At 40.5% G+C, this 14,805-nt stretch overlaps 1 protein-coding gene across 2 annotated transcripts; it reads left to right on the top strand.

Moving 5' to 3' along the window:
* The first annotated feature begins 117 nt into the window (after positions 1–117).
* Positions 118–10,798, top strand: mylipb (myosin regulatory light chain interacting protein b). 2 transcript variants are annotated; one of them, XM_058397141.1, is made up of 7 exons: positions 118–243; positions 994–1,184; positions 4,001–4,186; positions 4,361–4,558; positions 4,870–5,034; positions 6,382–6,760; positions 8,491–10,473. In XM_058397141.1, the coding sequence occupies exons 1-7, from the start codon at positions 157–159 to the stop codon at positions 8,578–8,580; spliced, it is 1,296 nt and encodes a 431-aa protein (XP_058253124.1). In that variant the 5' UTR covers positions 118–156; the 3' UTR covers positions 8,581–10,473. The 2 variants fall into 2 exon arrangements, with proteins under 2 accessions (XP_058253124.1, XP_058253206.1); XM_058397223.1 differs by lacking the exon at positions 4,870–5,034 and having other exon boundaries at positions 8,491–10,798.
* Positions 10,799–14,805: the final 4,007 nt, after the last annotated feature.

The following is a 14,805-nucleotide window of genomic DNA, read 5'->3' as shown; positions in this document are numbered from 1 at the left end:
GCTCGTACGCTCACACTTCCGGGTTTGGTGTTTACGCCCCTTAAGTGACGCAGACAGTGATTGGTCGCTTGGTTGAAGAAGGGGCGGGGCCTGGGACTGAGGGCTTTATAGACCTACTATACAGTGAGCAGTGGAAAGTGCAGAAGAGGCTTCAACATGTACTGTCATGTCACTCGGCCTGATTCAGTGGTTATGGAGGTGGTGGTTGATCCTAGGGCGAATGGAGAGGACTGTCTCAATAAGGTGAGGAACTAAAAACAATGGGCAGCATTTCTATACACTCCATGCTGGAGCTTGATGAAGTGATAGATGAGTTTTATTGGTTAGGGACATGTCCAGCTGTGAGTTTGAGTAGTGTCTGTAACTGGAAGATGATTATTGTGGCTTGTCATTGTGGATTTTGCAGCTCAACGTGCTAGAGTTTAGTATAACAAAATGTAGATCTTGTTTAGCATGTTAATTCTTAACACCACTATACACTGACTGTACATACATATATAGATCATATTTATAACACCTACTACACCTGTACATAAGATATACATCACCCCCATAGCTGTATATCTTTACAGTAATTTATTGTAAATATGCCACTTCTGGTTGGACGCTAACTGCATTTCATTGGTGCTGTACATGTACTCTGCACAATGACAGTAAAGTTGAATCTATTCTAATCTAATCTAATCTAATCTAATCTAATCTAATCTAATCTAATCTAATCTAAAAAAGGAGCACATTACTTATTATTACATATAGATTATACAAAAACATCACTAAATAACATAGATATTGCTAGATCTAAAAAAGTAGATTTTTTTAGTAGAGTCTGTGTAGAGTTTGTGTTAATCATCCTTACTGACATGATGCAGACTGCAGGACACTGCCGGATATACATATCTGGCTGGTCAGCAGTTTCCCTACCTGTGCAGTGAGGTGTTTAAAACCACAGGAACATTGCTGCACACAGTGATATAAGGCAGTGTTATGTTGCAGGTGTGTGAGAGGCTGGGGATCATTGAAGTGGACTACTTTGGACTGCAGTTCACCGGGAGTAAAGGGGAGAGCCTTTGGTTGAATCTAAGAAATCGAATCTCTCAGCAAGTGGACACCGTGTCGCCGTGCAGACTGAAGCTGCGTGTGAAGTTCTTCGTTGAGCCACATTTCATCCTGCAAGAACAAACGAGGTGGATCTGAATCTCACGACACACAGATGTATCATTAAATACAAATGCATGCTTTAGCTGCGTGGCAAAATGAGAGTTGTACTAGCAGCAGGTTTGGTAAAGTAAGTGAACAGCAGTTTTATTATGTAGTAGTGACCAGTGTCATAGTGACCAACTCCACACACTGCAACACTCTCACTAACCCAATGTAACCTCAAGTTCCCTCATGGGATACTTCTGTATTTTCCTTCCTGTTTTGGTTTGGAACTCATTTCCTAGCTTATGTAATAATGTAATTACGTCAGGGCAGGATATCTTACTGATTTGCTCATGCACTGTATAATAACCTGAACTCCTTGAAGTCACTGAATGATTTAAAAGGAGGTGTTGAGATCAAGACCTGTTTAAATGCTGGGAATTGCCAATACTATTTTATTTAATGTGTTTATTTTATGCACGAAGAGCTTAAATTTAAATGTTTAAATAATATTTATTAATGATTTGGTGAGGAAATATTATATATCGTGTATAATTGAGTAACTGCAGTGTAGTATTAGTATTAGTGCTCAAGATTAGATGACCAGCAGTTTACCCATTCACTTTATAACTGTTTTATTTTATAACTGTGTACTGTATTTTAGCTCATACAGCATACATTGATTTTACTAAAGCTTTTTTTCTAACCATTTGAGCAAATAACTGTTGTGCAGATAAATATTTAGATTATCTAAGAGAGTATTAGTGGAGGAAGCTACGAGGGAAAGTCCTTCTTGAGGTTGGAATGCTGTTTTCTGTCGTTTAATCAGACTATTTGGAATACCAAACAATATTCTCTCTACAGACTTGTGATTTATGCTCTTGTTATAACACTGTTGAACTTCTGTAATGTTCTGAATGCTGGCTTTCCCCCAACTGCTTTATCTCCTTTGATGTTTGTGCAAAATACAGCAGCTAGATCTTCACTAGAGGTCATAAAGAGGGATCATACTACTCCTGTTTTGCCATCTCTTCACCAGCTTCCTGTTGAGCTCAGAATGGATTTAAAAAATGTTATCTATGTATATGAAATTCTTTCTGCTCTTGCTCCATGGTACATTATTGACCTTTGCTAGAAGAATGCTAAGATTTTGTTATTACCTTCTTCTCCCTGTCCCCTGCTGCTCTCATACAAATTCAAAGGATGATCAAGCTTTTCTGAAGATGAGTCTCTCTTTCCTCTATCACAGACAAAGCCAACAGCGTTTTGGATGACCGCACACACCCCTCACACACACCCCTCACACACACCCCTCACACACACACCCCTCACACACACACCCCTCACACACACCCCTCACACACACACCCCTCACACACCCCCCCCTCACACACACACCCCTCACACACACTCCTCACACACACACCCTCTCACACACAGCCCTCACACACACACCCCTCACACACACCCTCTCACACACATCCCTCACACACATCCCTCACACACACCCCTCACACACATCCCTCACACACATCCCTCACACACATCACTCACACACATCCCTCACACACATCCCTCACACACAGCCCTCACACACAGCCCTCACACACATCCCTCACACACACTCCTCACACACACTCCTCACACACAGCCCTCACACACAGCCCTCACACACACCCTCTCACACACATCCCTCACACACATCCCTCACACACATCCCTCACACACAGCCCTCACACACAGCCCTCACACACACTCCTCACACACACACCCCTCACACACAGCCCTCACACACACACACCCCTCACACACAGCCCTCACACACACACCCCTCACACACACCCCTCACACACATCCCTCACACACATCCCTCACACACACACCCCTCACACACAGCACTCACACACAGCCCTCACACACATCCCTCACACACACCCCTCACACACACCCCTCACACACACCCCTCACACACATCCCTTACACACATCCCTCACACACATCCCTCACACACACTTCTCACACACAGCCCTCACACACACACCCCTCACACACACCCCTCACACACACCCTCTCACACACAGCCCTCACACACACACCTCACACACACACCTCACACACCCCTCACACACACCCCTCACACACACAGCCCTCACACACATCCCTCTCACACACCCTCTCACACACATCCCTCACACACATCCCTCACACACATCCCTCACACACATCCCTCACACACAGCCCTCACACACACATCCCTCACACACATCCCTCACACACATCCCTCACACACAGCCCTCACACACACACCCCTCACACACACCCCTCACACACACTCCTCACACACACCCCTCACACACCCTCTCACACACACCCCTCACACACACACCTCACACACTCCTTACACACACACCTCACACACCCCTCACACACACCCCTCACACACACTCTTCACCCTTCTGCAGTATGGAAAAAGGTAGAGAAGCATTCGGGCCTCACAACCAGACTGTGGAACAATTTCTTCCCTCAAACCATCAGACTCCTCAATACCCAGAGGCTGGACACACACACACACAGCAGCTGACCAGTTGAGCAATTCTGGATCATATGCTCAAGCCTCATTTTGTATGTCACTACTACAGTCTTTGCTATTTAATGTGACATTGTATGATGTTATTTAACGTCATGTCTTTAAAAGTGCCTTATATATAAAATTTCACTTGACTTTCTATTACTTTTTTTCCATTCAGCACAGAAATTTAAGCACGGATTCAAATAATCCGTGGTGTATTTGTAGCTGTTCAGTGAAATTTTGCTAGTCTGCTGTTTAATTCTGACTTTATAATGTACTATTTCCACAAAGGCATTTGTTCCTGCTGCATGTGAAGGAGGATCTTGTGCGAGGAAGCCTGAGCCTGGACTCAGAGCAGGTGGTGGAACTCTGTGCCCTTTTGTCCCAGGCAGAATTCGGCGATTACAATCAGAACACAGCCAAGTATTTCTATACACAGATCTGTGGACAGGAATCAGACCTGCACACCATGAACAGGTAAAGCTCCGGTCCAACAAGCCACACCATTACTCAATTATTCAATCAGTTCTCAGGTTAAATGGCAGGTTCATTCAGATTTAGTGCAGGAAGGGAAGACTGTTTGAGTTTGAGTACTATGTCTTTTTACGTGCTTTTGCTGTGATTATTGAATATAACCTTCTGTTTTGTCAGCATCGTTGCGAGGCACAAAGAGATCCGTGGCATGAGTCAGGCTTCAGCAGTTTATCAAGCCCTGCAGTTAGTGTCCTCTCTGGAGAACTACGGCGTGGAGTGGCACTGGGCACGGGATGCTGAGGGGCATGACGTGGGCATCGGGGTGGGACCTGAGGGGCTGTTTATCTGCAAGCAGGACTTCACACCTGTTAACAGGTAAATCTAGTAAAGCTGGAGGAAGAGGGGGGCAGTGGTAACTCAAGTGGTTACAGGTCTGGGTTGTTGGTCAGAAGGTCAGGGTTCAAGCCCCAGCAATGTCAAGCTGCTATTCCTAGGCCCCTGAGCATTGCCCTGAACTCTCTCAGGGGTGGCAGAGGTCATGGCTGACCCTGTGCTCTAACCCCAATCTCTCATGCTGTGACTTCCAAAGCTTCTTCTTCTTCTAAAAAGAGATGAACAGTGTAATGTTAAAGTTTTACCCTTAATATAATTGTGTCTGTTGATTAGATGACTTTTCATTCCTGCAGGTTTATATATCCAGCCATTCAGATGGCAACACAGTCTGGGAAGCATGTGTATGTGACCATCACCAAGGACAGTGGAGAAAACCTTATACTCCTGTTTAAATTCATCAGCACTAACGCTGCTAGTGGACTTTACCGGGCCATTACTGAGATCCACGCCTTCTACAGGTGACAAGACTTCCTGCACTGTGCTGAAATGAGTGTTTTCTAGCTGTGCAGAACCCTCGGCTTTTTTCCCTTTCTAGAATGAAAATATCAGTAAAATCTGCCTGATTTGCGGTTATATTGATGGTTGTGCTCAATTTTATATTCAGGTTATACCACATTATATCCTCACTGCATGTGTTCTGATAGCTGCCACTTGTGATCTATGACATTTTTTGCAACCAGACAAGTGGAATGGGATTGTTTTCAGTCAAAACCAATCAGCCATTACATTAAAACCACTGACAGGTGACATGAAATTCATTGATTATCTCATTACAGTGGCTCCAGTCCAGGGCAAGTGTAAGAATCACCACCGGTCCAGGGCAAGTGTAAGAATCCTGAATGGCTTTGACAAACGCTGAACTGTGAATGCTAGACGACTGAGACAAAGGCAGGTCTCATGGGGTTTCCCAGGATGCAGTGATTTGGACCACTTTAGTAGTTACTAGAAAGAATAACTGGTTAACCAGCGACAGGGTAATAAGTGCTCAAGGATTACTGATGTACAGAGGTCGTGGAGAGTAGGTCATCTGGTCCACTCTCGCAGAAGAGCTACAGTAGTGCAAATTAGTGAAAAAGGTTATGCTGGTTATGATAGAAAGGTGTCAGAACACACAGTACATCACAGCTCGCTGCGGATTGGTCAGAGTGCCCGTGTTGACCCCTGTACACCACTGATCAGAACTGGACCATGGAGCAATGGAAGAAGATGTTGCATCTTTTACATTCTTTTCTATCATGGAGACATATGGATATATGTGTGATTCGCTTATTTGGGGAAGAGATGTCACCAGGATGCATTATGGGAAGAAGGTAGGCTGGTTTGCTGGCATAAGGGGCTTTGACCTACACAACAGGTGGCAGGTGGTTTAGGTGGTCGCTTGGTTGAAGAATGGGGCGGAGCTGTGTAAGACCTTTTTTGTTTTTTGGGGGGGTGACATTATTTGACAGCACTTTAACAAGGTTTTAGTTTCTTCTAAATATTTTTAGCAGAAACTCTTTCAGGAGTTTAGAGGGATTTAAAGGTTGCCACAATATTTTTTAAAATTTGTTTTATCCCATTAGGATTTTTCCTGAATCGGATAGATCGAGTTAAAATATATTTGATTTGCTTTGTTGTTTAATGGTGTAATGGTGGCAATAAAAATGGAGCCATGAGTTTATCAGGACACTGAGAGATACAGATGATTTGTGACTGCTGTGTTTGCTCATGTATCAGAGCTGCTTTGTGATCAGTGAAACGTAAACACATTAAGCAGAAAAAAAGACTCCACATAGTGAAAGCTGCATTTATTTGACCGCTTTCAGGTGTGACACAGTGACCAGTACCGTGATGATGCAGTACAGTCGTGATTTTAAGGCTCACCTGGCCTCGCTCTTCCTCAGTGAAAGTGTTGATGTGGGGAAGAAGTATATCTTCGATGTCCAGCGCACATCCAAGGAGGCGTATGACCGAGCTCGACGCACCCTGTTCAAGTCCTCGGCTCTCTCTCCAGCGAGGCAGATGTCTACAGAGGAAGAGGAAGGCTCTTGTGAGGGCTGCAGGGGGACTCGGGCGCTACGGGACAAACTCCAGAGACTGCAGGAGGCTCTGACTTGTGCTCTGTGCTGTGACGGGGAAATCAACACAACCTTCTGTCCGTGTGGTCACATGGTGTGCTGTCAGATCTGTGCTGCCCAGCTTCAGGTGAGTAACTTGTGAATGTTATACGCTGTCTTATTCAGAGCCCATGCTCATGTGATACTCCAGCAATTCCTGTATGCTGTGTACATTAACACTAACACTAACATTATATCACTCATTGTTTTCTGAAGGTAGAATAAAATCACTAGTTTATTAAAAAGGAAGCTGTATTTATGCTTTGTTTATTTAACTATGACCAGAGCTGCATGTTAACAAATTTTTCCTGAATATTTCCTTCAAGAACTGAAGGCATGAAGCCTTTATTATCGCCACACATACATTACAGCCCAGTGGAATTCTTTTCTTCGCATATCCCAGCTGAGGAAGTTGGGGTCAGAGTGCAGGGGCAGCTATAATACAGCTGGAGCAGAGAGGGTTAAGGGCCTTGCTCTATTGACCAGCAGTGGAGCTCGGAGGTGATGGGGCTTGAACATCAATCAACAATCCAGAGACTTACCACCACTGCCCCAAAGAGAGCTGTTCCTCAACTTCACAAATATTACTGTGCTGTTTATTTATTAGGAATCTGTACCTGAACCTGTAGAGCAGCGCATTACATAACATCGTGTAGATACAAGCTTCAGTTCATGTTCACATCAAACATCAGAATGAAGAAAGAGTGTGAGCTCTGTGACTTTAACCGTATTTCAGATAATGCTGATTTTCTGTGTGTGTGTGTGTGTGTGTGTCTGTGCACTGCAGTAGGCTGGTATCCTATTCAGGGTGTGTTCCTGATTTGTCATAAACTAATAAATAATCAAATAACCTACAATATAAATCTCTACATATTAACCCAGATGCCATGTTTTATTGCTGCTGCATCAAAACCTAAAGAGAAATAATTTTAATCACTATTCTGAACCAGACTCGAGCGTGAGTGTTGCAGTGGTGAACTGACCTGCTCTGCACTCCTGGAGGTTTTATCAGTCAGTAAAGTAAATAGATGCTCAGTGAGCAGTGAAGTTACATAAAAAGTACACACACACACACACACACACTATGAGGTTTGCTTAACCGCTGGTTACCTTTTCCTCGCTCTGAATGTGAGGGATCAGGTATTTCTGTACTGAGGCGCAGATTACTGGTGACTGAAGGTCAACAGCCTTCAACTTTCTGACCATCAGCTTGTTTAAGGTTGACAATGAAACCGGATAAATCAGGGTTATTCAAGCTTTCTATGGTTTTAAGGTATTGAGACTTAAAGTCTTTGACTGTCAATCACACTGATTTTAAACTACCATACATCTTTGATTTAGAAATACATTGCATGGCCAGAAGTATTTGGACACCTGACCTTCACACCCAAAATGTTGCCATATATTTGAGAGGGCAAAGTTGTGTAGAATATCTTTGTGTACTGTAGTGTTAAATTTTCTCATCACTGGAGCTAAGAGGCTCAAGCACTGTTCCAGCATGACAGTGCCCCTGTGTACACCATGTGTGGAAGGAGTGGAAGAACTCGTGTGTCCTACACAGAGCCCTGACTCTGACTCAACCCCACTGAACACCTTTGGGATAAACTGAAAAGCAGACTGTGTCTTTTCACAAAGTCTCCTTCAGTGCTTGAGCTCACTAATGACTGTTAAAATCCCCCCCTCCCACACACACCAGTGCATCCCAGTGCATCCTTTGGTCATTAAAATCTTTAAAGGATCATTTAATTTGGTAGCCAATCATCAGATTGTTTGGTCAGCATGATGTTAGTAATAATTATGATGTTGTCTTCCACTCAGTGCTGTCCAGTGTGTCGCTCAGAGATCGATTGCGTTCAGCACGTCTACTTGCCCACTTGTGCCAGTCTGCTGAACCATGTGGACATGTGAGACCTGGACACAGAAGGTTAGAGAGGCAATGACAAGACCAGGACACTCATCAATCAAGCCTTCTTGACCTCTTGTAACACGTGAGTGATGTGTGGAGACGTGTCCTCATGAAACCTGCTGCTCATCACCATGATTATGAGAAATCAACCAACACACTGTTATTTCTTAATGTTACATACAATGCAATTTTACTTCTTACTAAAAGTGAGCATTTGTGTATTTATTTGTTCCTCTTAAAGCCTAAATTTTGTCTGATTAGTGCAGCAGGTTTTAATTCTTTTTTATTAGTTTTACACTCCATGGCTAGCAATCTTTATGTATTTTTAAATAGTCTTAGAAGTAAAAAATAAAATAAAATCATGTATTTAAAAAGCTTATATATTTAATGACCTTTTTATTAAAGTCTTCAGTGTTGAGAGATGTTTGTGTATTTGCTGCCATCATACAGGATTTTTAAGGCCTCTAAAAAGGCTGTTTAAAGGTCTGTCAGTCAGTGAGGCAGTGAATAGACCTGCTTTCCTTTCAGCTCACTGCCATGTTTATCATCATGTTATGTGCTGTAGTGAACCTGACTTTAATGCATTTACAAAAAGTTTTGTTTTTGGTGACTGATATTAAGTATTTTCTATATTGATGATATTTAGTTTTTTTTGTCATTTGATTTGTATTTCCTTTATTTTCATTTTCTACTTGGACACTACACCACAAATTCTGTGTATAATGTCGTGCAGGTAGTTTTTTTTATGCCAAATGTATACTCTTATGTGTAGCATATTTACTTTAAACAATTTCTTTATGATTTGATGAGTTGATTATCAGAAGTGTTAACAGATTATTAACACAGCGCTGCTCTACAAAGCTTTACATTTTACTGATACTGATTTATTGTGAGAGTGGTGTCTCCTGCCTTGTCTCCTGGGATAGACTTCAGGTTCCCGGAGACCCAGTAGAAGAAGAGATGGATGGATGAAGAGAGGAGAAGAAGAGAGGATGGATGGATGGGTGGATGGATGGATGGATAACACTGTTTTTAAAGATTCCTAAAGAATCAACATAGTTCTCAGGCATTCTTTTATTGTGTTCAGTTTTTATTTCATTATATATATATATTAATGTGTATCACATTTATACTTTTTATAAACACATTTATTTTGTTAAATAGGGAATAATAAATAGCATTTTTTCACACACGGTTCCTCGTTAAATTTTTCAGTTTTCTTCATTTGTATTTTCATGACATAACCTGGAGACTGGAGCTGGAAACATCACATGGTCCAGATAAGTCTAGTCCTTCTTTAGGTTAATTTGCATGCCAGAACTACAAATCTAATCTAATTTATTCATCTGCTGGTTACAATGATAATGCCACATCTAGCCTACGAACATTCAAGCACTCGAACCTGAGATATCACGCTAATGAGAATCTTGAACGAAGGCATTTACACACTGATGGATGTACAGACGGATGGATTAAGTCGAATCCTAAACAGTGGTCTTGTGTTCGTGCTTTGTATTGCAGGAAGTTAAGAAATTCGGTTTTATTTGTATAGCACTTCTAACAGTGGACGTTGTCAAAAAGCAGCTTAGGAAAATGTATAAATTCAGGATATAAATGATTCATTTTAAATATATCCGAAACATTTGACCTTACAGTGACCTTGGCCCTGTTTGGATCAATTCCACAATCTACTCAGTTCATCTGCAAGTTGCAATGATAGACAGACAGCCTGAGAATATTATCTCCCCCACACAGGGGCTGAGGCATTAAAACGAAATAAGCTGTATATAGAAGTGTATATAGAGGATTATATCTCAGTTTAAGTCTCATCACTTAGAGGACTCTGAGGACGGTCCTGTGTCCTCATGAACAACCTGGAGATACTGTACATGAGATTGCTGTGGACAGGAACATGTAGAAACCATGGATGCTTTGAACTGCTGCTGCCTCGCTGGGTTTTGCGCTCAAGACTCCATTACTGAATATTTGATGTCTTCAGCAGAAAGGAATTTATGTTGATTCTATAATGAATTCAGAAATTATGCTGATGCTCACAGGTATAAGCTCCTGGTTACGCAGTTGCACTTGACTGTACAGTGTAGAGTTAAACAAGCCAAATGATTTATAATCACACTCTCTGATGTCACCCAGATGAGGACGGCTTCCCTTTGGAGTCTGCTTCTTCTCAAGGTTTTTTCCCCCCATATCATTTATGGGAATTTTTCCTGCCACTGTTTCTTCTGACTTGCTCTTTAGGGATAAATATATACATTTTAATTTAATTTAATTTAATTTAATTTAATTTAATTTAATTTAATTTAATTTAATTTAATTTAATTTAATTTAATTTAATTTAATTTAATTTAATTTAATTTAATTGTTTGTATCGCGCTTTTAAAAATGGACATTGTCTCAAAGCAGCTTCACAAAAGTATAGAAACAGAGAAGGAAAAATAATGTATAAAGTTTAAATTAAAGTTATTATTTTATCCCCAGTGAGTTAGCTTGCGGCGATGGTGGCAAGGAAAAACTCCCTGTGATGATATGAGGAAGAAACCTTGAGATTTAGAACTTTTTAATTCTTAATTTTTAGAATCCTGTAAAGCTGCTTCGATGTCCATTATTAAAAGTGCTAAACAAATAAAACTGAATTGAATTGAATTTTAAGGGAGGGAATATTTAGTACACAGGAAACTTTTATGGACAATGAAATACTGACCACAGAACTCTGAACCTCTCAGGCAGTAACTTTACCCACTGGACTTTTCTGTCACTGGATCATTTTCATTTGCTGCATTTTTACAACCACTGTGTCATATTATATATATATATATATAATATGTCATATAATTATTTTCCACTACTCAAGTCAATCCACTTTATTTCATTGCCCATTATTCTATTTTGCACAGCTTATTGCATTTTATTTTATTTTATTTTATTTTATTTTATGGACATTTCTACAAAAGTATTTCACTGCATTTTGTACTGTGTGTCATTGTGTAGGTGACAAATAAAATTTGAATTTTATATTATTATTATTATTATTATTATTATTATTATTATTATTATTATTATTATTATTATTATTATTATTATGTTTTCTCTGTGGTAGTGAATGAGGGAAAGAAGAAGTTGTTGACTACAGGGGGCAGAGTTGAGGCTCCTCCTCAGGGTTGCTCTCTGTGGCAGGAAGAGCAGCACAGCAAATCAGGAGAACTTCAGAGCAGAACCTCTGCTCAAACTCAGAGGAGCCAGAGTGAGCGATTTACAAAAACAACCCTGGTAGGATCCTGCAGGAGTTACAGTATATCAGGCACATTTCATGGCAGACCCAAAACCTGCTGGAGAGATTATATCTCACAACTGGCCTGGGAGCATCTGGGATCCTCCAGGAGGAGCTGGACAATATGTTTCTGGTCTGGACTATCCTCAGCCTGCTGCCACCATGACCCCCACCAGGAGAAGTGGAAAGAAAATGAATGAATGAATTAATAATATATTTTAAAATTCAACTTTTTCACATTTTGGAGGTCTTTAAAATCTTATGGCTGAGACTGGGAACATGGTTAAACAAATCTGATGCTCGTGTGGAAAGTAAAGGAAGTAAAATATCACACAGTGTTCTCCGTGCAGGAAACACACACTGTACACATCATCACTCTTACAAACGAGCTCAAAGGTCACTGCACTCTCCCAGCTTTACATTTTATCACTCAGCTAAAGCAGGTTAGAATCCAGCCTCCACTCACAGAGTGCACAGGTCAGCTGCTGGTTCATACAATGTGTGTATAAATGGATGGACAGTAAGTCTTGTATAAAACAACTTCTGTTAGAAGGTCTGTCAGAGCCTCGGGAAAGCTTTTTCTTACACTTGGATAGTGTCAGTGAAAGGTAAAAATCATTGTCTTACACCACAGTGAGTAATGGCTAAGTCTTTAACTTCTGAGTTTCCTGTATTTTATATCGGATCATGTCTAATTATCATGGTTAGTGCCTCGTAGTTATGTGTAGATTTGTAAAGACCTGGGGTTGACACTCATGGGAATTAACCATATCACATTCATCATTTTTTTCACTTCCAAATGATTAGTGGATCATTGTACTGCTTTTCGGGGCTCAGAACTCACTTGCAGATGGACCTCTGAGGTGTAAAGCTTCTGCCCTCCGGTGTTGAACAGGTGTTGTGACTCTGTGCTGGTGTTCAGATGTCTGGTCATTTGGATGCAGAGCAAAGAGTTTAGTTTTGTAGTGAAACATCATACAAATTTAATCACACAGTTATTGAGCTGTTTATGAGCATAAAAACACAAAAATGAGGGAAGACATTGTGCTACTGATCAGAAGGCTGTAAGTTTACAATCCCAGAACCACCACTGCTGGGCCCTTGAGTCCCTTAACCCTCAACTGCTCAGTTGTACAAATGAGATGAATGTGAGTCACTCTGGATAAAGGTGTCTTCCATATGCTGGAAACATAAAAGAATATCTCAAGCATGAAGAGAAGCGGGTTCTTTACTGTTAGTACAGGATAAACCTGACAAAGACATGATCCTGGACTCAGCATGAGCTTTCATCACAACTGGTTGTGTAGTGGAGTTTGTGTAGACTGTGAACATTAATCTTTACTGAAAGTACAATACAAAAACAAGTTCTAAAATATTCGTCTAATCAGTGTTCAGTACAATGACCCCATGTTTCAGTGAAATAAGAGAGGAATTAGTTCATTTACACATTCAGTTATTTAGAGACTGTATGGGTTGAGCGTGTTAGAAGGAAAATGCTTCATATTAAATTGTACAGAATCGATCGCATCGACTATTAAAATGGCAGATATGCCCCCTTGTGGCTTAAAAGTTTACATCATTTTTTTTTTCCTGTTATTTCTGTTTAAAAAGCTAAAAAGCTTTTCTGTAATGAATGTCTACAGGCAAGTGAAAAAAAAGGCCAAATAAAACTTGCACAGAATTTTATTGGAGTATACAGGGACATTAAATGGATACTGTACAACAAGTCATTTCTAAATCAGACAATAAAAAAGAAAACGAGTCCCACATTTCTCTATATTTCCTTTAAATCAAATAATAGTCTATCTATTTAATAAAAAAACAACTCTCAAGCACCACCAAATGAAAGAGAGCACTGAATCCACTGAACAGTCTTGGATGCATCATTTACAGCGATACACCACAACAACATCTGAGGTTTAATTCTGTCTTATTTGCTTTTTGTTGGTTACAAAATAAATAGTTCAGAAAAAAACAAGAAAAGAATTGTACACAGCTACACAAGTCACACAAATAGTAATAGTTTACCACATTGCTTTTATTTCAGAAAAAAACAGAAATCCTTTTTTTTTTTTCTATTTTGAGGTTTTACACAGTGAACTGAAGGATCTACCCTCAGCACATTGTATTCAAAATCCAGTAAAATCGATGGTTTGGTAAGAAAATGAATAAATATAGATATTATAAAGATCTAACAGTTGCCCAAAGGATGTTTTGTCCAGCAGGAGGTGATAGTGAGTAAGTCTGAGTGAACCAGTGAGAGCTCTGGTGAAGGCAGGATGAGTGCCATGCTGTCATCCTGCTGATGACTTGTCCAGCTGTCTGACTCCACAAGCCTAATGGACAGCTTTCTGTCTCCTGCCCTTAGTGTGACATGGTGCTATTGCTTGAGGCTTTTCCCGGTCATTGCAAGCATCGCAAACTTCAACCAAGAGAAATGTCTTTTCATGTGTCCAAAGTTTTTGGACATTTTCCACAGCTATTGAGTCCTTCTGAATGTGGACACCAGTTCCTGTCAGAAAGGCAAAAGTGGACATCGCAGTGTCTGGAGGATGTGTTTTATTAGATACTAATGTAAAATATGGCAATAAGTCACTGGACCAGTCTCTTCACCTGAGCCTGAAGTATGCTGATTTGTGGTGAAAAGTCAGCTCTCTTGCTTAGATTTCAGTCGTTTTTCATGGTTTTATTACAAACGAGTTCCTTCTGATTGTGTGTCTGTTAAATCAACAGCAGAGTCCTGATATGAAACCTGTGCTGGAATGTAAGATCACTGCGGAAATGATTTTGGAATTGCGAAATGATTCCTGGATACAGCTCTTCATCGTTAGGTCTTTTCATGCAAAGCTTTACAAAGAAGGAATTACACACAAATATTATACACAAATATATACTTAAAATGATAAAGAAAATAATAATAAAATAAAATAAAATAAAACAA

The sequence above is a fragment of the Hemibagrus wyckioides genome, linkage group LG01, assembly GCF_019097595.1.
Source record: "Hemibagrus wyckioides isolate EC202008001 linkage group LG01, SWU_Hwy_1.0, whole genome shotgun sequence".
Lineage (NCBI taxonomy): Eukaryota > Metazoa > Chordata > Actinopteri > Siluriformes > Bagridae > Hemibagrus > Hemibagrus wyckioides.
The sequence above is the reverse complement of the archived record's forward strand: the minus strand, read 5'-3'. Positions and strand labels throughout refer to the sequence as shown.

What these genes read in the sequence shown, in the direction of transcription:
- mylipb (XM_058397141.1), top strand. Translation starts at nt 157, where the DNA reads ATGTACTGTCATGTCACTCGGCCTGATTCAGTGGTTATGGAGGTGGTG. An exon ending in ATCCTGCAAGAACAAACGAG is followed by an intron (nt 1,185 to 4,000) that starts GTGGATCTGAAT and finishes ATTTCCACAAAG; the next exon opens with GCATTTGTTCCTGCTGCATG. An exon ending in GAGATCCACGCCTTCTACAG is followed by an intron (nt 5,035 to 6,381) that starts GTGACAAGACTT and finishes GACCGCTTTCAG; the next exon opens with GTGTGACACAGTGACCAGTA.